This window comes from Trachemys scripta, chromosome 1 (genome assembly GCF_013100865.1).
Source record: "Trachemys scripta elegans isolate TJP31775 chromosome 1, CAS_Tse_1.0, whole genome shotgun sequence".
In the NCBI taxonomy this organism is placed as follows: domain Eukaryota; kingdom Metazoa; phylum Chordata; order Testudines; family Emydidae; genus Trachemys; species Trachemys scripta.
Window position 1 is genome coordinate 192,138,663 of NC_048298.1, and position 24,471 is coordinate 192,163,133.

General features: G+C 40.9%; 1 protein-coding gene across 3 annotated transcripts in view; it reads left to right on the top strand.

Moving 5' to 3' along the window:
• The window catches only part of UBASH3A (ubiquitin associated and SH3 domain containing A), a 40,185-nt gene extending 16,025 nt beyond the window's left edge, over nt 1–24,160 (top strand). For 2 of the 3 annotated variants that reach the window (XM_034753428.1, XM_034753420.1), the window contains 8 exons: nt 9,298–9,424; nt 11,571–11,679; nt 13,264–13,386; nt 14,363–14,455; nt 15,614–15,758; nt 19,762–19,868; nt 20,541–20,647; nt 23,072–24,160. In XM_034753428.1, coding sequence (XP_034609319.1) covers nt 9,298–9,424; nt 11,571–11,679; nt 13,264–13,386; nt 14,363–14,455; nt 15,614–15,758; nt 19,762–19,868; nt 20,541–20,647; nt 23,072–23,209 — 949 coding nt within the window. In that variant the 3' untranslated portion in view covers nt 23,210–24,160. The other variant, XM_034753436.1, reaches the window with a different exon arrangement.
• The last annotated feature ends 311 nt before the right edge of the window (nt 24,161–24,471 follow it).

Consider the following 24,471-nt stretch of genomic DNA (forward strand, 5'->3'; position numbering starts at 1 on the left):
CTGCAGTAAGGATGTCAGCCTTCCAGTTCCCCCTTTCCTAAAATCTCCACAACACACAAACACATCAGACTCCTTCATACACACACATACCCCAGTATTGCTTCTACACAGTTTAGTGAAAACACGTACGCACAAAGCCTTAGCTGATACACACCATAGTGTTCTCGTGTCTGAATTTCCCTGGTTTTTTAATGTTAGAAAGGATCTCCAACATCGTAGTGGCTCCGGGACACTTTCAAAGAGACCCTGTTTTTCATGAAAGGGGAGCCACTGCTAGATGGTGAATAAAAAATTTAATGTTACTAGCCAGTGACTGAAGCACTGGGGGCGGGGGGAGGGTTTGGAGACGGGAGGTTAAGATTTTATTAACAACCATAGGAAATGAAAAACTGAGATTCAAGGGAATTCCTTTGAAGTAAAAAATATTTGTCAACTAACATTGTGATGGAGAAAAAACATTATGATGAATATTTTCCATAAATCAAAAATAAATAATAAACTTTACAAGTAACCACTCTCTTCGATGCTGTTATAATGTACAAGTGGGCCAATGTTCAAGCGCCAAAAATCAGTAATAAGTTTGGCAAGAGATATCTGAAACATTGAGACACAAAATCTAAACTTTCTTAAATGGCTGATGTTTAATTAATTATAACTCAAACTAATTAACATTTTTAAAATTCATAGAAAACTTTATATCACTGAACAGATTACATACTGGAAATCTGGTGAAGGTGTACTGTATTCTTCATATAAAACAAAGAGGCTGAATCCCTGCTTTAAGTGAAAAAAAAGAACCCATCCTTAACCATGGTGGCACTATTACATCTCCATACTAATAATAATTTAGGTACCTAATAGTTTCAATGAATCTGCATGAATGACTTTAAATTATCAGTTTCAAATACACTTATATTTATATTAAATTCAAAATGTTATTGTACTGGAAGGTCTGGCAGGATATCTTAGAATTGGTTTTTGTGACATGGACCGAATGCTAGTAGAAAACAAAATCCAGGTTCTTTCATGCTGTCTTCATTGAGCATATTATAAGATGGAGAAATCCATAGAGACCCCATGCATAGAAAAATGTTGGAGATTCTATAGCTGAAGTTCTCATGTGAACACATCTTTTGGAGCTATTAAAATATAGACAAGGATCATCTTTCAGGAATTTCTGCTAGCAAATCTTCGGTTAGAGGGGGAACACACCCTGAAGAATGCTAACTAGAGCTGTGCCCTCCAGCCACCCTGGTATGACTCCTCAAACTGCAGGGTCTCTAGCATGCAGAATTTTTGCATGAGGGCTTCCATGGACTTCAGGGCAGGGGACAAATATGCACTGGAACTGTAAAGTCTCCCACTTCCATGCTCCCTGTTGCATTTACTCACCAGAGTTCCCCTGTGCCTGTGTCACAGAAGAGGAGTGTCTGTCCTATCAATTCGAGAGTTCATGAGTCTCTTTCATGAGTGCAGAGACCAATTTGTGTCTTATACATAAGTGATTGTTGCTCAGTTATAGTCACTCTATACTGAAATTTGGCATTCAAAGCCTCAACCCAGGAACACTTTTCATACCAAATTTGGCGTGAGTTATTTTTAGAGGGCTTAGGAACAATAAAATAAAAGGATTGTGGCTGCAGATGTTTTTGGTCCCTGTGTAACTTAAAAATCTTAGTGAATTTTAGAAGAAAATATTCTGCAATACAGATTGGCCCCTTGGCCTATGTTCTGCTTATTGCATCTTCTTTCTTCTTGTTTTTCATTGTTAGAGGTTACAGTGTTAATTAGAAATGAGGAAATGTGGAGGCTGCTTCCCCACATAGGTGCCACCTTGATCTTGATGATTTTACCTCATTTCAAAAGCATCTGCCTCTGTGCTGCATTTTGCTCTGTAGTTGCAAGCTCTGCAGATGGTATTTATAGATAAGAGCTTAGCTTTCTACACAAAAAGCTGCAAAACAGTCCTTGCTGTATCCTTGAAGGGAGGGAGCTAACTGTGTACCATTTCCTGTTTGACACATTTCAGAGGGTTTACACGCTCTCCTTGCCATTAATTAATATCTGTTTAGCATTATATGGGACAGTTCGTAGTTCAGAAACAGCATGGTATGGTAACTGTATAAAATAATTTGGCACAGGAAGCATACCCATGGACTAAGAACTCACTTATGTCCCTCCTGGAGCTACACAGTCCTTAGATCTGACTATGTAGGAAAAGCAGGTCTACTCACCTACTTGTTCCACCCGGGGCAGGTGGGTGGGGTGGGATGAAGCCTTAACCCCACCACCCTTCACTCAATGGCCAAGTAGCTGAGCCAGCATGTGGGGGACATGAGCTCTAGTAATTTGGCGCTGGTGTAGACCAGCAGTAAATTACTATTCACCAGGGGAAAGGAAGTAGGAGGAGATTTTTTGTATTAGATAGGTGTCTCTTCAGGAAGCACAATCCTCCTGCAGTTATACCTGAGGTGTGCAGCTTAGGGCTTGTCTTCATGGCAAGTTACTGTGCGGCAAGCCAGGGTGTGAATCTGCTGCGCACTAGCTTGCTGTACTGTATTATCCTGTCTGGACACTGCTATAGTGCACTGAAAGCCTCAGAGTGCGGTTCGGCTTAACCCACTGTTCATGTGGTTGCCTGAATCACAAACTAGCTGACTGGAAGGTTTGGCACAGATCTGGCTTTACTGTAATTTGTGAGTCAAATTTTTTCAACATTCATTCCTTGTACTGAGACTGCAGTTAAAAATATATACATATGGCCCAGATCATCAAATCTAGTCTATTGGCCTATTTATTCAAGGGAGCAGATTTTTTAAAATATACATGTTTTGGGGATTTCAAGTATTAGAAAAGCGTAAAAGTGCATCTTCTGAAGTCTCCTTGGTTGGCACATTATTATCGCATCCCTTCCCTGGGGCAAAATTGCAATGTTAGGCTGAATATTGGGTGAGCCTTAGAACCATATAGAGCCTGATCCAGTACTGAAGTCAGTGGAAGTGTTCTCATTGACTTCAGGAGGTGCAGAATGTGCTGCCTTCCCACCTGCCACATGCTTGTACCAGTTCACAAGATGACAGAGGTGGACATGTGGAAGCTGCTACTTTAACCTTCATTGAATGCATCTGGTATGACAGTGTTGTTATTGTTATGCTGAGAGGTACTAGTGACTGCATCATTCAGAAACCTCATTGAAATTGGGTATGAATGCCCCCCTCTTTGAATGTAACTGTCAGGATGAGTTAATAAGAAGCATCCCAACACAGGCCATGTCTACAACACTGCAACTGTGTCGCTGTAACACCATAATGTAGCTGCTTCCTACATTGACAGGAGGGGTTTTTCCATTGATGCAGTTAATCCACCTCTTTGAGAAGTGATAGCTAGGTCAGTGGAAGAATTCTCCCATTGACTTAGCAATGTCTACACCGGGGGTGGGGGGCTAGTTCAAACTTCCTGTGGTCCTCCAGGTACAAAATTTTTCAGTCATGCATGACATAACTAAGTTGATCTAATTTTTAAGTGTAGACCAGGTCTAAGATAAATGGGGGTTGTGAACCTGCCCAGGAGTTTGGAGTGAGAGGACAGAAGGGGTTTGCTGAGTATTGTTTGTGTTGTGCGTATGAGGGGAGGGAGAACAAACAGAACAGAAGGAGAGGCAGAGGCAAAAAGCAAGAAAGCCAAGTAGTAGCGAGTGAGTACAGTGTGACCCAGATAAAGAGAGCTTTGGTGTCTGTTGGCTGAAGAGGCTTGGGGATATAAACTAAGAAACAGCTCCTTTTGTTCTTGGTTTCTCCTGTGTTCAGAGAAGCAGGACTTTGTACATTCCTTGTACATAAACAAGACCGCACCAAAGAAAATACTAGACTCCATCAATTCTACTTTGAGCTGGAACATGGCCTGAATTTTGACTAGTCACATGGGTCAAAAAGGGACAATAGTAGTAGGATCCCGTTTCCAAGGATACAGATTATGGTATTCCTGTTGAACCAAGTTGGAACAAATAATGGAGATACAGTACCTACAGAAATCGGAAATGGCTACTACGAATTAAAACAAGGCCTAAAACAAGAGCTGGAGATTTCCTAGAAAGGACTTAGAGAAAATTTGCAGGTTGAGATAAGAACCTTGTTGGAGGAGCAACTACCAAGTGCCCAGACAGATTGGGAAACATGCTTAGGCTGGAATGGTAAAATGGCTTGATGAGGTGACCAACAGTCTGACTGCCATATACCAGACGTTTTTCCACAAAATAGTGCAGATCAAACAGGCTTTGGTCAATTTGGAACTTGCTAACTGAGAGGAATTGCAGCAAGGACTTAAGGAGTTGAAAATTCGGCTCCAGAAGGAAATCTAAATATCACAGACCACAGTGGCAGGCAGCCATCTGGATGAGGAATTGAGCCAGCCAGAGGACTTGAGTAAGACCACATATTTGCAACAGATTTCTACCCCGTTTGTAATCTACAGAGGCCCAGAGGGGAGAGTTCAGCCTGTCCCAGGTCAAATAATGCAAAAGGGAGGGGGAAATTCCCTAGGACACTTATTTGGCTCAGTTCAACATTATAGCTCAAATCAATGGCTGGGCAGGTAGACAGAAAAGGGAGGATACTAGCAGCCAATGTGGGTGACTCAGGTCTGAAAGTGCTGCAGAACTTACCTGCAGAAAAGAGACAGAGTTATCCAGACCTGGTACAAGCCCTGGTCATGTAGTTTGGAGCTAGCCATCAATCTGAGCTGGCCAGAATGCAGCTAAGAGGTAGAAAGAGAGAAGAAACCCCATCTGGCAGAGGACCTGCAGAGGCTTGTGCTCCTAGCATACCCAGATAGCAATGTGGCCTTCAAGGATACATTGGCGATGGATGAATTTATAGATGCTCAGCTGGAGTTGGACTTGCAGATCAAGATCAGTGAAAGGAGACCAAAGACACTCTGAGAGCTGGTGGAATTTGCCATGGAACTTGAATATTTCTTTGCAGCAATGCACCAGTAGAGGAAACAGCTGATAGTGGGGAAGATGGAAGTTGAATGCCAAGGGCCCTGTAAGTACCATTCTGTGTCTAATATATATGATGAAAGAGGAGATTCTATTCTGGTTCATGACTGTATTGAACTATTAGAAAAACTGATCAGTTTGGTTTGTAAAGAAGGGAAATTGGCAATAATACAAAAATTAAATGAAACAGTTGGTTAAATGCTGATACTGATAAATGCTGACAAAATTGGCCACCAAAAAGGACTTTTAAAAATGTTATGCAGGCCAAGACAGACTGTCACCAGTGTGTAGTGAAAGCCTCTCTCTCAGTTCAGGAAATGGTGGAGCACCAAGCTGAAGGGGCAACAGTTGGTGGAGGTACAAGCATCAGCCCCACAGTTTTAGCTTCAATCTGCACAGTTGAACAAACATGGGGGTTTGGCTATTGAGTGTGTAAAAGGATCTGCAAAATGCACAGTGGTGATTGACACTGGCTCAAATATAATAATTATTAAACCAGACCTGTTAAAAAAGCAAGAGAACAGGGGATCCATAACTGGACCCCCTACTTGGTCTCAAATGGAGACAGTGACTGAGGCAATGAAACCTATCCAAAAACTGGGAAAACTGGGTTTGAAGATTGGACCCCTGGAATTCGAGCCAGAAGTCTGGGTGGCTGAAATAGTGGCTGAGCTAATTGGATTTGAGCTTGGCTTGGATTTGATTATGGCTAATAACTGCATAATCAGTGCCAGGAAAGGTGTCTTACAAATTCAGTCTGTGGATGTTCCCTTTAAAAATGAAACAAATGGTTTGGAGGCTGTTTGTTTGCAGTGAACAAATTGGCCTGCCCCGGGGGTCAGAAACCATTGTATCAGCTACACACTGTGGTAGCTTTGCAGCACAGGAAAGATAGGGAGTCGTTGAAATCTATTTTGAGACCCAGCATCTTGGGGGGAATCTTAGCTGCTAATGCTCCTGTGAATCTGAAAGAAGAACTGATCCTGTTTGCTTGCTGAGTGCTTCCGACAAGCAGCAAATAGCAAAACACGGAAATCATTTCAGTGGACAGCAGGGTGAGCTTTAGCATTGTCACAGCTGAAAAATGCTGTTGGGACTGCCCCTTTCATATTGGACACAGATGCTAATGCTTACTGTTCGGGGGGAAGGGGTAGAATTTCAGGTTGGCTGCCCTGCCCCCTCTCCTTCTGAATCTGAGAATGTAGCTGTGGAAGTTGAGTCTGGAGCCTGATCTACATTTAATAGTTAGGTCGACATAGCTGTGGTGCTCAGGGGTGTGAAAAATTGACATCCCTGAGCACCATAGCTATGACAATCTAACCCCTGGTATAGATGCAAAGTAGGTCAACAGAAGAATGCATCCATTGGCCTAGCTACCATTGTTCAGGGAGGTGGAGTTTCTATGGCAATGGAAAAACCTTGTCTCTCACTGTAGGAAGCATCTGCACTTTGGCACTACAGCGGCATAGCCTTGCTCAGGACTGGCCCTAGACCAAATGGTGCCCCAGGGAAGGAGCGTCTTTGGTGCTTCCCCCCCCCTCCATTTTTTAAACTTTTGAATAGCTTATTTTTTATTGTATTTGTAGCCCATTTCACAACTTGGATGCACGATTTGCCTGCATGCTTTATCCTTGTCATATAAGATGATAAATGTGCATGATAGAATCTGTATTTATTCATGCCATATATAACCAAATAAAAAATCATTTCCTCTATATTTATAGAAATGTTTTAATTCTAAGAATAACTGAAATGTAATAACATCAAGAAATTGAACTGTGCATCAACATTGGGTGAACCACTATTAAATCGTGTTACAGTAGGTGACATTCTTAGAATTTAACCCTAGCCCTTTAGTTTAAAAGGTCGCTTTTCTCACCTTTGCCCCTGTGAACTGAAGCACAGCTTCAGAGAGATCCAAAGATTGTCCAATGGCATTTTCAAGCAATAAAATAGCAAGCGATGTCAGTCTCTCATCGGCCATCGTCGCACAAAGACATGTTTTAATGAACCTGAGCTTTGAAAAGTAGCGCTCACCACTCACGACTGTGAACGGCAGCACAAGCAGAATCCTCAAAGCCATCCACACATTAGGAAAAGTGTCCTTCAGCTTTGCATTATGAATGAATTGGAGAACTTTGAATGGAGAGTGTTTCCTGGGTGGCAAAATGTAATGAATGTTGTCTAATTTGACATACAAGTCTTTAATCATTGATGTACGAACATTCTCCATGTTTCAGCATCCAGTGAAGGTCTGTACAATTGTTCAAGAGTGTTTTCCTGTCTGCTGCCAGCTACAAAAACTCACACCTCTATTCGTGGTGCTTCATTTCTCTGAACCTTTCTTCAAGGGACACTTGAGCAGTGTCAACTAGTGAGCAAAAAAAACTCCCTATTGAATTTTTCTTCCAAGCTTCCCTTCACTTCATCTCTGCCCTTGTAATGAAACTGTCTCTTCTTCTGATGAATGCAAGTTTCCTTGAAGATAGGCTCAACTCCTAAGTTTTCTGCTAATTCTTTGGCAGCAGTGATGGCATCTTCAAATCCGTTGTCTCTGTAGACCACAACAAAATCAAAGTAGCTTCTCATCAAAGTAGTAGCGGTTGTGATGTCCATTGACTAAGTTTGTAATGCATTGCTTACAATGTTTACTTGGAACAGGGTATCGTGCCAAACCACAGTTGAGACCAGAAATTGGAAGTCAGTGATCTGGTTTGCCAGGCTTTGCGCCTCATGTCGGATTCAGGCCTCGGCTTTACTCGACTGCGCTGGTTCCATCAGGGCGTCGTAAACCTCAGTTACTTGGTACCTCAGTGACCTTATGCTGTCAATGTGCCTCTCCCAGCTAGTGTCACTTACTGGCTTCATGGTCAGATTTGTAACATTGCCCATGAGGATCTTCCACCTGATACCCAATGCTGAAACCAATATGTATATCCAGTATTCCGAAGAGAGATACTGAATCTAAAGAAGATGCTGCATCTGAAACAACCAAGTTGAGGGAATGGTGGCCACAAGGCACGAAGAAAGCTCTTGTATTCAGCACAGGGATCCTTGTCTAGATGCTACTGTTTCTTCCCTTCATGTTCACACCATTATCATAGCTTTGGCTGCAGCAGTCCTGAAGCTTTATTTTATTCTCATTCAAAACGTTCATAAACAGTTCTGCTAGGCCTTTTCCAGTAGAGTCATCCACAGACCGGAAACAGATGACATGTTCCTTTATTTGGATACAGCCATCCTCGTCATCAACAAATCTTACTGTAAATGACATCTTTTCTCTGTGGCTAATGTTAGGAGTGCAGTTCATTATTACGGGGTGGTACTTTGCTTTGCCAAGCTGCATCAATATGTTATCAAGCACCTTCCTTGCCATAAGGTCACTCAATTTGTTTTGAATTGTTTTGTTGCAGTAATGGTCTATTGCTTTTCTATGCACTACTAGACGTTGGTGTTCACCCATGACATCATCGTATTTCCCAAGGAGCTCTACCAAACGGAGGAAATTACAGTTATGTTCAGTGAACAACTTGTCTGACAAGCCCCAGAAAGTCAAATTATTCTTTGCGAGGAAGAGGGTAATTCAGATCAGACACTCAAGCATGTTCCTCCAGTGCTGGGTTTCTACATTAATAAAGCACTGGTTTTCTGCATCTATGCATTTATTCAGCTTGAGCCTGGATTTGATCTCCATCCATTTAGAATAGGCTGTAATATGGCCTGGTGATTTTTCATGTTGCTTCACAGCATCAGCTAAATTATGCCAGTAATTGGACCCAGAAAGCACAAGCAATGATTTGGCATTCTTGTCAAATATTTTGCAACAAAAACAGAACACTTTGTCAGTTAATTTTGAGTAAACTAGCCAATGCTGATTCAGTTTCTAACCATACTTGAGCACTCTTTTGCAGTGCAACTTTGAGAAGTGTCGCTTCTGCTCATTTAATGGAAATGTCATATCCTTGATTTTGTCTGACCCGTTCAAAATTGTACAATCAATATTGGCAACGTTTAGGATCACTGGCCATAAAGCAGGATCTGATGTATCAATTTGTGATGTGCAATTTTTCTCACTGCTGTTTCTGTCATCATGCGAGGCTGAATCTTCTTTATCATTTCTCTCCTTTTCATGTAAACCAGATTTTTCTTTGTCATTATTCTCCTTTTCATGTCAAAACTCTTTACGATTCTGCTCCCACTGAAGTGAATGGGAATCTTGCCTTTTACTTCCTTGGATACAAGATCAGGCCTTAAAAATCCCATCTCTCTATGTGCGTCTGTTGTTTCTACTTTTCCCACAGAGAATACACTTTCACTCCAGCTTCAGGACTGCTCCCCAAGAATGAAAATGAACCTAGACGTAAACTGAATGGTGAAGTCCATATCCCAGTAATGACAAAGAGTGTAACCCAAACACTTGCTTTCCAGGTAATAAGTCTTCATTTCTTACCCTTTGACAGGTGCATAAATATCAGTGCAGGTAACATGCTTATACAAATACATGTTTTTAAATGAACATTTAATATCACCCTCTAGTTTCATCTCAATATTATCTATAGAGAAATTGCTTTTACATTTCTTAATGTCTCTTTGCTTCAGCCAGTAAAAAATAACAAAGCAAATGAAAAAAATATAGTTTTCAAATGTCAGCTTTCTTTATGTGCAAGGAGTAAACAGATCCTCTAAGTATAAGCAAGGCTTGTGTCAAACTCTGGTGATATGGCTTGTGGAGCAATGTGCAGATATTGCTAGCAGTAGGCGTTGGGCCTAATTCTTCTCTCATACCAGTCTGAGGCCTGCATAACACCATTGATTTCAATGGATTTACACCAGTGTAACTGAGAGCAGAATTAGGCCCTATGTTTGTACTTTCTTGGCCAAACTGATTTTATTTTACCTTATCTTAGATATTTATATGCCTTACTGTAGGATCTTAGATCCTAGTCTGTAATTTCTTTGTGTTTTTATATATATTTACAATAAATAGGTGTGTAAGACAATAGTAGAGTAAATTAGTTTAAAGGGTCACCATCAACACTGACAGATTTACATTTTTAACCCCTGCCCTCAATATTGATGGGTTTTTTTGGGGGGGAGGAGGAGGTGTTTTGTTTTTGTTTTTTTACAATGTATCCCCAGTATTTATTAACAGGTCGCCCAGCAAAGGGCAAGAATTTGACTAAATCTCAGCTTCTCAGATGGGCTACCCACTTGGGTGCATGGGCTCTGATGTTCATGTGACCTGGGTGCATTTGTGTGCATTGCACCATTAGTACATTCTGTCTGCAGCTCCTTTCTTGTGACCTGGTAGGGGCCTGAAATTTGCAAGAACCCTGCACATTAGAAACAAAGGTTCTTAGAAATACTAATCCCCAGAAGAATGTAGCTAGCAGCCAGAATGTAGAGGATGTCCTCCCAAAACCAGACCTCATCGTGTTCCCTTCAGCACCCTGAAAATATGATGACTTCCATGGGCATAATATAACGCCTCCTTGACACCACAGCTTGTGTGCTCCTCCTCCCTTCTCTCACAGAGCCCAGCTCTGGGTTGGAGTCCTGATTTGATCCACAGTATGTTTCTTGCAGTACTTCACGTGTTCATTTTGAGAGTCCCTATGATGGAAGTTGCTCCTGCACTCAAGTTCCCTCAAAACAGAAAAGCAAGATTGCAAAACCCTGAATCATAATCTTCCCACTGCAGTTTATTAATATCTCTTCCTAAGGGTACTGTATGTGTACAAAGCAAATGGAGATGTGACTGTAGCACGGGTAGACACACCCATGCTAGTTTTAATCTAGCTAGCGCGGGTAACAATCATAATATAGACATAGTGGCACGGATTTCAGCTCAGACTAGCTGCCTCAGTACAAGCCAGGGACCCTGAGTACATACTAGGGTTGTTAGACCACGCTGGGGACCCTACGGCCACATCTTCACTGCTATTGTTACCTTGTGCTAGCTAGATTAAAGCTAACATGGGTAAAGCTAACTCTGTGTTACAACCACTCCTCCATTTGTGTCATAGATACACCCTCAGACGCAAAACAAAATCTGTTGCTGCAGAGATAAAATAAGATGCAGTGTACAGTGGAAAATTTGAATGCAGATCTGTCTGTATTGTAAGGATTCCAATTCTCCTCATCCAGTTTGCTGTGCCTATGCTAGGATTTTAACATGTTAGTTAATCACCTTTTTCCTAATGTAAACATGGTCTTATAACCTAATCTATAGCCACTGAAATCACAGATGTGCTGGCCGCGGCTTCTCGCTGCCCCCATTGGCCTGGGACGGCGAACCGCGGCCAGTGGGGGCCGCGATCGGCCGAACCTGCCGCGTCAGCAGGTAAATAAACTGGCCTAGCCCACCAGGGTGCTTACCCTGGCGAGCCACGTGCCAAACGTTGCCAACCCCTGGTCTAGTTTATTCAAATGATTGTAAGCCTTTCAGGAAAGGGACTGTCCTTTAGTATGTGTGTACAGCACATTGTAGTCCTGATCTCAGTTGCAGGTTCTAGGTGCCACTGCAATAAAATTAACTAATAACACTAAAATATAAATGGGTCACTGCATCCAGCTTTCTCAGGCTATTGCTCTCAGAAGAGGCCTGTTGGTGATGCGCCATGGGGAGAGAGTGGATCATGTTTTTGGGAAGTCCTGGATTCAGCAATGCTTAACTGCAGATGGTAAGTAAAAGAACGGGAGGACTGGCCCTTGGCAAATCAGACTGAAAAGAAAATATTGTACCATGATGGCCGTGATGCATAAAGTCTAAATTACTACTTGTAAATGTCTGCAAACCAGGCTGAACTTTAGTGCTGAAGAAAGCAGCTATTCAAAAATACCCTTCATACACAAAAAGCCTAGTAGTATCATATAGTCAAAGCAATACGGTAGAACCTTAGAGTTACGAACACCAGAGTTACAAACTGACCAGTCAACCACACACCTCATTTGGAACTGGAAGTACACAATCAGGCAGCAGCAGAGACAAAAAGAAAAGGCAAATACAGTACTGTTAAACATAAATTACTAAAAAAATAAAGGGAAAGTTTAAACAGAAGGTTTGACAAGGTACGGAAACTGTTTCTGTGCTTGTTTGATTTAAATTAAGATGGTTAAAAGCAGCATTTTTCTTCTGCATAGTAAAGTTTCAAAGCTGTATTAAGCCCATGTTCAGTTGTAAACTTTTGAAAGAACAGCTGTAATGTTTTGTTCAGTTACAAACATTTCAGAGTTACAAAAAATCTTCATTCTTGAGGTGTTCAGAACTCTGAGGATCTACTGCATTTGCTATAGTCACAGTACTTCCCATGTAGTCATCCTACCCAAGTAATACTGTACAAATAGAGCTCAGTGAAACTACATTTTTGTCTCGAGTTGAAGTGCAAAACATTAATTTTTCACCAGCATTTTCAAAAATTTAAAAAAATTGATCAATGCCCAAATTTCCCTATTTTGTGTGGCTAGACATAGCTTTTCAACATTACAATGTTGATCAAAATCATGACGCTGTGCTAGTCAAACCCAGTCAAGAATAACTGGAGCAAACAATGAGATTTTTGTGGAGAAATGACAAAATGTTAACACTGGCATAGGTGAAAAGTCAAGGTTGACGGGTTTTTTGGCCTTCAAAGCATGATTCTAAGGTGAAACAAAGTTTTATATAGATATATATAGATATATATAGATATATATTTGGGGGTGAGAGTGGGGGAGGAATTGTGTTTTGCTCATGGTCTCTTGGGTTATGTTGGAAATTGGACAAGATGACCATAATGATCACTTCTGGCCTTAAAATCTGTGAAGTATTTCCTTTTCTTTTTTGCTATGAGAACATTGTTTTTTTATAACTTTGGCAATGGTAAAAAAGAGTTTCCACTGCTCTGATGTGAATATATGTCTCTGTTGAATTTTACAGAGCATTTGTTTTCTCTGGTGTTCCGCTACTCTGGAACTCAGAGGAGATGTGTCATTCTGTCAGACGGTTCTCCTCCTTGCTGTCTTTCCCAGAACCCAATGAGACTGGGCCATAGTGAATCAACAATTTCCCGGGTTTGCTTTGGTGAATGTAAAGTGCAGTATCCCTGAGGTAATATTAAGAAATCACTCACTCCCTTTTTTCACCAGGGAGACAATTAGGGTCAGGTTTTCAGAAATGGGTTGCCTAAAATGCAGAAGAAAATTATTGTGCATGCATAACAGAAATATGTATGCATGTATTACTATGGCCTTTATATATAGGGATGAAATGTTCTGTTTTGTTTTAGGAAAATACCACAGAGCAGATCTGAATTTCCCTGCCAGTCTGCCAAAACGAAGAGATGGCATCAAACATTTTGAATATGATCCTCCTTTATCATGCTGTGGTGTTTTCCAGTCTAGACTTGTAGGTAAGTTAGATATTATTCTAATAGGAATGAAAAGGGGTGGAAAAAAGACTTCTGTAATCTGTGAAAGCGCATGCTGGCTTTACCATAGGAATGCTTCTTGGCAGCATAACTGGTAGATTTCCTTTATAGGCAGCAGGAAAGGGACCTTGCTGTTTCATGTGGGAGCTGTACAGCAGGGTGGGGAGCAGGGCCAATTTCTCATGTAGTGCAAGAGCCAGCCTGCCACCTTATGGCAGGGAAGGGTCAGAGCAATGTGCCACAACACTGTACATTCTGCTTCTAGTCTGAACCGGAGCAGTGAACTGTAGCCAGGGCCGGCTCCAGGCACCAGCAGAAGAAGCACGTGCCTGGGGCGGCACATGCTAAGGGGCGCCTTTTCTTTTCTTTCTTTCTTTTTTTTTTTTTTTTGGCTGCTTCGGCAGTTCGGGCGGCAGTCCGAGCGGCTTTTTTTTCTTTTTCTTTTTTTTTGCTTGGGGTGGCAAAAATGGTAGGGTCGGCCCTGACTGTAGCCTCTCTGTTGGCTGGCTAGCGTGGGGCAGGACATGCAGTTTCTTGGTCTCTAGATTGTGTGTGAGCAGTTCATACTCACTATATTGATATTTGAACTGTATTGGGTAGTCAGATTGAATACATCTATCCATGATGTGTTTCTGTTCCCTGCTTTGATGAGTATAAATCTCAGAAATAGGATTGTGGTGCAAATACCTGTCTTTCTCTATCTACCATAAGTGTATCTAAGTGCCTTTACAAATTCAAATATTTCTATGGCTGTTTTTCTAGTATTCACTTAACATTTCCTCTTCCCACAAATATTCCTGCTGGTAAGCTTGTCCACCAGAATATTTGTGGAAAGTGAATTAAAAAGAGGCATGAGTGCATTCAAAGTCAGTTTATTGTAAAGTTCAAACTAAATCTGTGGGAAATATTTTGCAGTAGTACTAATGATTGTAAAGAGCAATTCTCATGTGTATTGCAGGAGAAGCTCTGCTGAAGAAACAAGAGGCAGTTAGCTGTGTATACTGTTCCCCTGCACTCCGCTGCATACAGACAGCTCAACACGTGCTAGAAGGTAGGTTAGCAAAATGGTTATGTTCTTATACCACACTGGCCATTTCTGAGTCAATCTTCCTCTAAGCCAATGAGAGTGGAGCACCTAAAATGCTGCATGGCTTTTTGAAAATGTACTTTTGCCTTTAATCAGTGCTGACAGATACTTCTGTCTAGAGCAAGGGCTAGGTGATACTGTGAGGAAGTAATAAAGTTTTCCCACTATAATAGTAAAATCGTATTCAATTGAATCGTGTCCAATAAAGTTAAAATGGAATCTAAGGTTGTTTAAGACAAAGACATTTCAGATTAAGTAGAATTTAACTTATTGTCAAATTGTTATATTTAACTCTTCCATGAATGATTTTGGTCATAAAATCAAGTGTTTCCATTACGCTCAGGGACGGGTACCCGGGGAAAGAAACCTGAGAGTTTCTCCTGGAAGTTTGCCTTTGCTAACAATTGGTTTGAGACCGCCACATCATTAAAAACTAGTCTTTTTAAATGAAGACTCCCACATGATAGGTCACTCAAAAATTTCTTTTAAAATCACAAAGCCATGGATGATAGGACTCTGTGATTCCAGAACTGGGAAGGAACACTGCATTTCTGCTGGGAATTCACATCAGTGTGGCCTTCTGAGAATACAGAGTAAAACTCAGGTTACCTCTCTTTAACAGGGAGATTTTTCTTTAACACAGTTTTTATAGGTTTGGATTTACTGCTCCACATAGGCCCAGTGAGCTACACAGTATATAGAAACAGCATACAACAATTTTCTTCTTGATATTTACTTACCCTCTAACACCTGTGCGGAGTGAGTCGTTGTCTCCATTTTGTTCTCTACCCCGCAGCACCCAGTGGCATCACTCCACAAATAATCGTGGTTTGAGAATTTACGCTTACAGTGACTCTGGCAAGAATATAGTATAGTTTCTTCTCCTCCCCCTGGGTTGCCAGCTTCAGAACTTTACCAAGTATTGTTTAAGCATGTGGCGTAGGGTATCTAGAAGGACTGAGATTCCATGTAGTCAACATTATGTGTACTTAATAGTCTTTGTTTTACATTGTATTTTTACTTTGTTAATAAAATTATTACTAGGAATAAGGTGCCATGTGCAGGCAAAGCTTAAAGCTCTGAATGCACCTTTCCTTTTTTAAAATCTCTTATTTATTGCAGGGCTTAAATTAGAACAAAAAATTAAAATCAGGGTAGAACCTGGACTCTTTGAATGGACCAAATGGGAGGCCAACAAAATAATTCCCTCCTTTATGGCACTGACAGAACTGACAGAGGCTACTTACAATATAGATCCCAGTTACAGGTAAATGCTGCATGTACAGTATGTTAATGTGTATTTCTGATACCTCTCTTGTTTTTGGCAGTTCTTAAGTCTCACAAGACAGTGTTGCAAAAATGAATGATTCAGGATTTAGACCATTGACTTCAACGGACAGAGTAGGGGCTGAGTAAAGCCTATATTATTTGGTCCCAAGATAGGACATGCCAATATATAGTTAGTTCTTTCACTACATAATTCACTGCTTTTGGGCAAGGTGACATACTAACGGGTGAATCATTCTTACATGTATATGGATGGGTGAGTGTGTGTGTCGGGTCTGAATCCTGTTCCTATAGAAGTGAATGGCATTGACTTCAAGTTTGCAAGATCAGGCCTATGGTTGATTATCTAAATATTTTAGACTCTCATGATGGACATCCATATTTTTGTTTTTACTTTTAGCTAAAAACTATGAGCCATGATTTGTTAAGTGTGAAAAAATTCCTGTCTTGTCACATTTCAGCCAAGAAATAATTGTATTGCATTTTGATGGTGGGGTGGGGGTCAAGTCCTTTCCTTGGTGCTCAGCTCAAAATTGAGTGAAGGTTTCAGAATTTGTCCCAATGGGGGCTGATATCACATGATCCCGTAGCTGCCAAGATTCGCACAGTTCCACATGTGAACTTCTCAACAGCAAGAAAAATTCACCAATTTTCAACTAAGTCCCTCTAAACAGCAAGTGTAAGGGAGACAGAGCTCATGTCCCAAATACCGCTGGAGCAGAGAGTTGTAGGAACCAGGGGCAGCCCAAATGTGTTGGGAGAAGAGAGATGAACAGAAAGCAAGGCATCTGTCATTCTAATTTTATAGGTTGTCGGGATGTTAATGTTTCATTAAAATAGATTTCTGCATTAAATTCTGTGGTATTTTTTGTTTTGCTCAAAAATAATCACTGCACTCAGCAAAGTCCCCTTTTTTGTCCCTGCCTTCCACAATGCAATTCTGTGGTGTGGTGCAGGTTCTGAATGCTTGTAAACCACAGCAGAACAGGAAATGAACCAGGCATTGAATCTGTTCTAGCCTCTTTTTGTTTGTTTGTTTGTTCACAGTGCCATGCTGCATTACACCTGCAGTGCATGGCCAAACCCAGAAAATCCCTTGGTTAATAAAGGTACCTCACTCTGGGGTTTCCCATGTCTGGACAAGTAAAAAAGTGTTGTGTCTTTATAGTATTTCTCAACACAGAGCAAAATCCTTAGTTTCAGAGTGAGTGAATAGACAAACCCTTTCATTTTCCTAGGTTCAAAACTATTCACAGCAAAGTTACTATTTCCCCTAGTTTCTCGCTTTCCATACAAACTCACTAATCTAAAAAAAAAAAAATCAGTTGATATAAGACTCCGTAGAGACAGGCCACGATTGAAGATGGGTAAAGTGCTTAATGGGTGGAAGGGAAAACTGTAAAGTGTTGCAACATTGGAGCCAGCCAGCAACTGAATAACCTAAACAAACTATAAATATGCATTTTGTACATCAATGAAAACAGTTAGCGTCCTTCCCCAGATGTTTCATGTGCAGTGTGCTGGATAATAACATGAGAGGTCTCCATGTTTCTAAAACAAAACTGGCTCTTTTTAAGAGAACTGTTCGTAGAGATGCTGCAACTGCAGATAGCATTCTAATCATATGTACACAGACTGGTTTCCTGGTGCCTTTTCCAAACCCTTCCCTGCTGAAACCTGTGCTCCTTCCTCCAAATTTCATTCAGAAGTACAGCTCACATTTCTATTCTCTCTATCCCCACCCCACGTGAGTGATTATAAGCGACTATTATTTCCTAGCCCCGGTCATCTGCCATAAGTCAGTGTTAAAAAAGGTTAATTCCTGTCACATGGCCAGGGTCAAAATCTACTGTCTCCAGTAGCTACTATTACCATATACATGTAACTTTGCAACCCCCTTCCTTCCAACTCCTTTGGCTCCTCCTTTCTTCAGCACCCTCACTATTATTTCTTTTGGGAAGAGCCATTGCACTTGTTTCTTTTCTATGTTTATGGCCAGGCCAATCGAGGTCTAAGCTTTGCTTTTTAACTCCATTACTGACTCTTGCTTAGTAATTCTGATCCTTGCTATCGATATACAGATATTGTATTCCTCAAATACTCCATCACCATGGGCTCTCCAAATCAGTAGACACCATCAAGGTTTCACGTCACCCCTAGTACTGTTTGCAGAAGATAGCATCTCTAGGTCACAGAAGAGTTAGTGAAGTCTGTAACCTTCCTGAAAGGACTGTGCTTAGTGGTGAGATTTCTGCAAAGTCACATATGATATTTCTACCCACTGATTGCCATTTAGATTATTTAAGTAAAAGTCATGACCATCTTCTGGTCAGGACCCTGATCACTCACCATCAGTGGAGGTACTCAGTCTAAACTAAACTGATCTTTAATGGCATTAAAGAAGCAGTGTTGTCTAATGGATAGGGTGCTGGACTGGGTATTAGGATATCTGGGTTCTGTTCCTGAATCAGCCACTGATCTGTTAGGCAAATCACTTAACCTCTCTCCCTCTGTTTCCTCTTTCACATTTTGTCTTTCTTGTCTATTTAGATTGCAAGCTACTTGGGGCAGGGACTGCTTCCACACATAGCCAATATATACAGTACCTACAGTATGGAGTTTTGGTCTCACTTGGAGTCTCTTGGCACTACTGTAATACATAGAATGACCTATTATCAATGATCACACACTGACAGATATCTGCATTCCTCACAGGTTTTTAGTTACTACTTATTCCCTGCTTTCTGAATTGGTGCTTGGATACTATGTTGAATGGGTCCCTGTAAAAGTAGAGGAGGAACGCTTAACCATCTATCTATTGTATCTCTTATTCAGAGATGGTCCCGTGGTTTAAAAGCTCTGAGGACAGTCTGAAATTCACTTTTGTACTGTATGACAGGTCTAGTACAATAGCCCTACAATACATCAATCTACTTGCTACCTATTCGCTGCTCACGCTGGTTTTAAATGGGTGAGATAAGATGATCAGATTCTGATCTTCTGTGTGGTTGAAAGAAGTTAGCTGGTATAGTTTCCTGGACCAGAGCCATTGCATGTGGCAGAGCAACATGTAGCTGTGCAGGTCTCCAGCTAACAGGAGAAGTGACTTTATAGAAAGAAATAATGAAGGAAATAAAAACATTCCTTTGTCCATTTACTCTAGACTTGATGACAGAACCCTAAATATTTCAGGCCAGATCCTCAGCTGTTTAGTGGAGATACGCTGCTTTATAGCAGCTGAAGATCTGGCCCTTAATTTGTAAACACTATATTTTACATGCAGGGGACACCTATAAGTAAAAGAAACTATAAGGTCAGATCTTGAAGGCCAACAGCTCAAAATCCTAAGACTGGCCCAATATTAATAAATATTCTCACTGGTCTTTATAAAGATTTATTTTTAAGTAAAAAGCAAACAAGGGTTGTTTAATTTGTTTTGTCAAAGCAGGCACAGGTAGGGATTTTTAAAGGGACACTCAAGCCAAGGGGCCAAATCCTGGAATCAGCCATTTCATTGGTGTCAGTGGGAGTTCTGTATAGATAAGAACTGAGTACGGACTTCAGGGTTTAGCTCAGTTTTTAAGCCTAAAATCCATCCTACCTGGACAATGATTTTTTTTTTAATGTTCTTGCCTGGAGGAGCCTATATTTGTATGTTTTTTCCCAAACACAAGCATTTCTGGGGTATATTTCTTATAAATTGCATGATCCATTGTGAGGTTTACTAAGGGACAGATTCTGCTACCTTTATTCACATTGGATAGTATCTTATTCTGTGAGTTCCTCTATTGGATTCAGTTGGACTACTTGCAGAGAAAGCTACTGTTTGGTGTGAGTTGAAGTACCATGCTTCAGATCAGTGCAGTCTCTGAGGTAAAGATGGTGTATAGGTACCAGTTTGTTTACTGATAATGTTGACACTGTCCCAATACACAAACAAATGTTACCTAGATGAGTGACTCCTCTGTGGTTTTTATTATCAGATGTACTTTCCCACTTTCCTCCCTGGTGCCATCGGAAAGTTATGAAGAGTATGTTAGCAGATGCTCTGCAGTTATAAAACAGATTCTCAGTGACTGTACAAGCAACGGTAAATATTTCACATTCTCGCATTCAGTGCCTCATGTTTTCAATGGCAGGATCGGAAACAGCTGTGCCATATGAAATACATTCAGTATGGATGCTTGGTATTGCCCTGTCTTTGAGGTAGATTATTAAACATTATACTAAATTAATATATCTATTATTTAAAATAGAAATAGACAAGACTAAACATAAGGCAGTAAAATACTCCATTGCTAAATCATATCATATGCAGGGTCTTAGTTTGTCAGGGCCGTAGCAACAAAGAACGTGGCCCCCTCCGAACATATGTCCAGGCAGGGCCCCTTACAATGCAGAAACTGGAATGCGGCATTTTTTTTGCCACTTTTAGGGGCCTCCTTCCTTGCGGGGCCTCCTCCAGTCGGAGGGTACGGAGGGCACTCGCTACGCCCCTGTAGTTTGTCAGGATGTGACTTGACACTGTAAGGCAGCTTTTTTTTGTTTTGAAAGCTTCATTTTCCCCCCAGCAAATGCCTGTCTTGTTAGCTGAATTGCATGAAACATACCAAACAGGATATTTCCACCTGCCCAGTTTATATGTCACACAGCTCTGCAAAGATGAAAAACACAAAAACAGCCAATAAGCATAACCAACACACGGTGAATTGTGAAGTTACAGTTTTCTTTCTTCCTTCCTTTATTTATTTTGGTGTAACAGGTATCATCCTGATAGTGGGTCATGGCTCATCCCTGGATTCCTTCACTCGACCTGTACTAGGGCTCCCAGCCAGAGACAGCAATGATTTTGCCTCATTGGTTAGAAAGGTAAGAAGTTTTTCCAACAGGACGCTCTTGCCCACTGTTTTCTCCTTGGTATATTTTCAGTAAGGAACCAACTCAAGCAATGGGCTGTTTGTTTTTTCAGTTGCTCAAAACAAGAGTTACTCTCTGATTCTGGAGGGAGCTCTGTTCAGTAGTTCTAGCACACAACTGCCTGTCAAGAGATGTGAGTTCTACCAGTCAACTGCCATGTGACCTTGGGCATATCATGTCTCTCTGGTGAAGATTTTCAAAGGCACCATGGCACCAGATTCCCATTGAAAGTCACTGGGAGGTACACACCGAACTGCCAGGTGTGCCTTTGAAAATCTCCCCCTAGGTATCTTGGTTTGTCTGTCACTAAGATGGATAACAGTGTCCCCTTTGCATCTCCCAAGGTGTTGTGCAGCCTATGTCAAGAAAGCACAGCTCCCATCTGGAAAAGTCAGTCTGTAAAGTGGTACAGTGGGGTACCATGTTCACTGTGTCTCAGTGAACCCAAATCGTATTTGCTCCGTTTATGAATAAAAGAGTGATCTGTGTTGCCAGTATCACAAGCTCATCCTGTAAAAAGCAACAGAGGGTCCTGTGGTACCTTTGAGACTAACAGAAGTATTGGGAGCATAAGCTTTCGTGGGTAAGAACCTCACTTCTTCAGATGCAAGTAATGGAAATCTCCAGAGGCAGGTATATATCAGTGTGGAGATAACGAGGTTAGTTCAATCAGGGAGGGTGAGGTGCTCTGCTAGCAGTTGAGGTGTGAACACCAAGGGAGGAGAAACTGCTTCTGTAGTTGGATAGCCATTCACAGTCTTTGTTTAATCCTGATCCGATGGTGTCAAATTTGCAAATGAACTGGAGCTCAGCAGTTTCTCTTTGGAGTCTGGTCCTGAAGTTTTTTTGCTGTAAGATGGCTACCTTTACATCTGCTATTGTGTGGCCAGGGAGGTTGAAGTGTTCTCCTACAGGTTTTTGTATATTGCCATTCCTGATATCTGAAATAAAGAAACAAATCAACAGAGCCAGACGTGTACCCAGAAGCCTCCTGCTACAAGACAGGCCCAGTAGAGAAACCAACAGAACTCCACTGGCCATCACCTACAGTCCTCAGCTTAAACCTCTCCAACGCATCATCAGTGATCTACAACCCATCCTGGACAATGATCCCTCACTTTCACAGACCTTGGGAGGCAGGCCAGTCCTCGCCCACAGACAACCTGCCAACCTTAAACATATTCTCACCAGCAACCACGCACCGCACCATAACAACTCTAACTCAGGAACCAACCCATGCAACAAACCTCGATGCCAACTCTGCCCACATATCTACACCAGCAACACCATCACTGGACCTAACCAGATCAGCTACAACATCACCGGCTCATTCACCTGCACATCCACCAATGTTATATATGCCATCATATGCCAGCAATGCCCCTCTGCTATGTACATTGGCCAAACTGGACAGTCACTACGCAAGAGGATAAATGGACACAAGTCAGACATCAGGAATGGCAATATTCAAAAACCTGTAGGAGAACACTTCAACCTCCCTGGCCACACAATAGCAGATGTAAAGGTAGCCATCTTACAGCAAAAAAACTTCAGGACCAGACTCCAAAGAGAAACTGCTGAGCTCCAGTTCATTTGCAAATTTGACACCATCAGATCAGGATTAAACAAAGACTGTGAATGGCTATCCAACTACAGAAACAGTTTCTCCTCCCTTGGTGTTCACACCTCAACTGCTAGCAGAGCACCTCACCCTCCCTGATTGAACTAACCTCGTTATCTCCACACTGATATATACCTGCCTCTGGAGATTTCCATTACTTGCATCTGAAGAAGTGAGGTTCTTACCCACAAAAGCTTATGCTCCCAGTACTTCTGTTAGTCTCAAAGGTGCCACAGGACCCTCTGTTGCTTTTTACAGATTCAGACTAACACGGCTACCCCTCTGATACTTAAGCTCATCCTGGGATCTGATGACCAACCTATGCTTTCTGGTTTGTACATAACCACTGGTAACAAAGATTCTGTAAGCCAAATTTTCCCTTCCATTATACCTGTTGCACTGGTGTTAGGGAGGGGAGAATTTGGTCAGCAGTGTGTTTATTACTGGTGATGATGCATGAGATAGAAAGAACATAGCTTGATTATCAGATCTCTGGAAGAGCTTGTGGAGCTGACACAAGCTCCATTAGTGTCCAACAGATAGGACTTCCTCATGCTACCAATTCATTTTAGGTCAAGTGGGAGAATATCTTGATCTGTATTCCTAAAATGCTCTCAAGATACACACCCCTGTTCCACAATGCAAACTGTTTAATTACGCTGTGCTTTCAGTCTATATGGTATGTCTTCCCCATTTCCAGTGTATTCAGGAAAGTTCTAATACAAAGTCCTGTTGAAATCTCTCTGTTTTTCTAGATACCTTCACTGGGCATGTGTTTCTGTGAAGAGCTTAAAGAGGAGAATAGATGGCAGATGATTAACCCACCAGTTAAGACGTTAACCCATGGATCAAATGCAGCATTTAATTGGAGAAATGGCATACTGGACAGTTAGAATCTATACTCATTCATTATATATTTCGAAAAAGAAGAGAAGACAAATATTTTTCCTCCTGGTTCAACACAGGCCAGCGGTCTGTCCAAAATATTTAGAACTTGGGGGAATTTTCCTCTACTACTTGTATGAATTGTCAACGCACAGAAAGCACTTTTGAAGTTTTTGAGCCTGAGTTCTATTTTTGTTACAGTGACTCAGAAGAAAAAAACTATTAACTGACATAAAAGTGAACAATAATTCATCCAGTGCTGAAGAATGAACTTTTAAAATTCTTTATTTAGCCTAACATCTGTAATGATTATATATATATATATATAACTGACTATAATCCTCGTTGCTTGACACACTCATGAAAACATATGGTTATATCTTCAAGAACAAAGTACAATCAATAAAGAATTAGACATTTTGTTTCAGACATGTGGACATTTTGTTTTCTTATTGATTGCTTCTAGTTTATCCAGAGTATGAATGGACATGATGTATCATACAGACTATTTATTTTCTTCTGATGCATAATCAGGTTCCATCATAGGAGCTTTTCCATCAAGCGACTCTAACCATGCAAATATCGCATCATTGTTAATAAATGACTTGAAGAAAAAAAGTTTAAGAAAACTGAATTTATTGCCTCATTGTTGCTAAAAAAAGATTGTACAATACATTGTCGTAATGGTGACAAGACCATGCTGTGAGTAATTCTATCTGCTGAAGGTTGCCTGAGATGGCTGGCATGTGACAGAACTGCACAGCTTGTTTCTTATTGTTTTACCCCCAGACCTGAGATGACAAGCTTATTGGTTACTCACAAACCATGTACACCATTCCTATCAATTCCTTGTTTGTTTAAAGGGATACAGACCCAAACACCAACAAACACTTCTTCAAAAGCTTCACATTGCCTCTTTAAACTATCTTCCTCGTAATGCCCTGACTATCCCAAGTGAAACAGGGAGATTTTGTTTCAATGAGAAATAAATGAGGCCCTTATTCCTTTCTTATGTTGTCTGATATAGTTTTATTTTTCACTCTTAGACATGACTCATTCTCTCTTTCTTCCTACAGCTGAGCAAAATTTTTCAGATTAAACTTTTTTCCTTCAAAAAAAAAAAAAAAAAAAAAAAAAAAAACCATATTTGGGACAATTGAAACATTTTGCTAATTTGTGTTGAATTCAGCAAATTGTGTTGGTTGAAAAAAAAATGAAAAATAATTTAAAAAACAATTTGTTTTGACATTTTTTAAGTTGAAACTTTAAA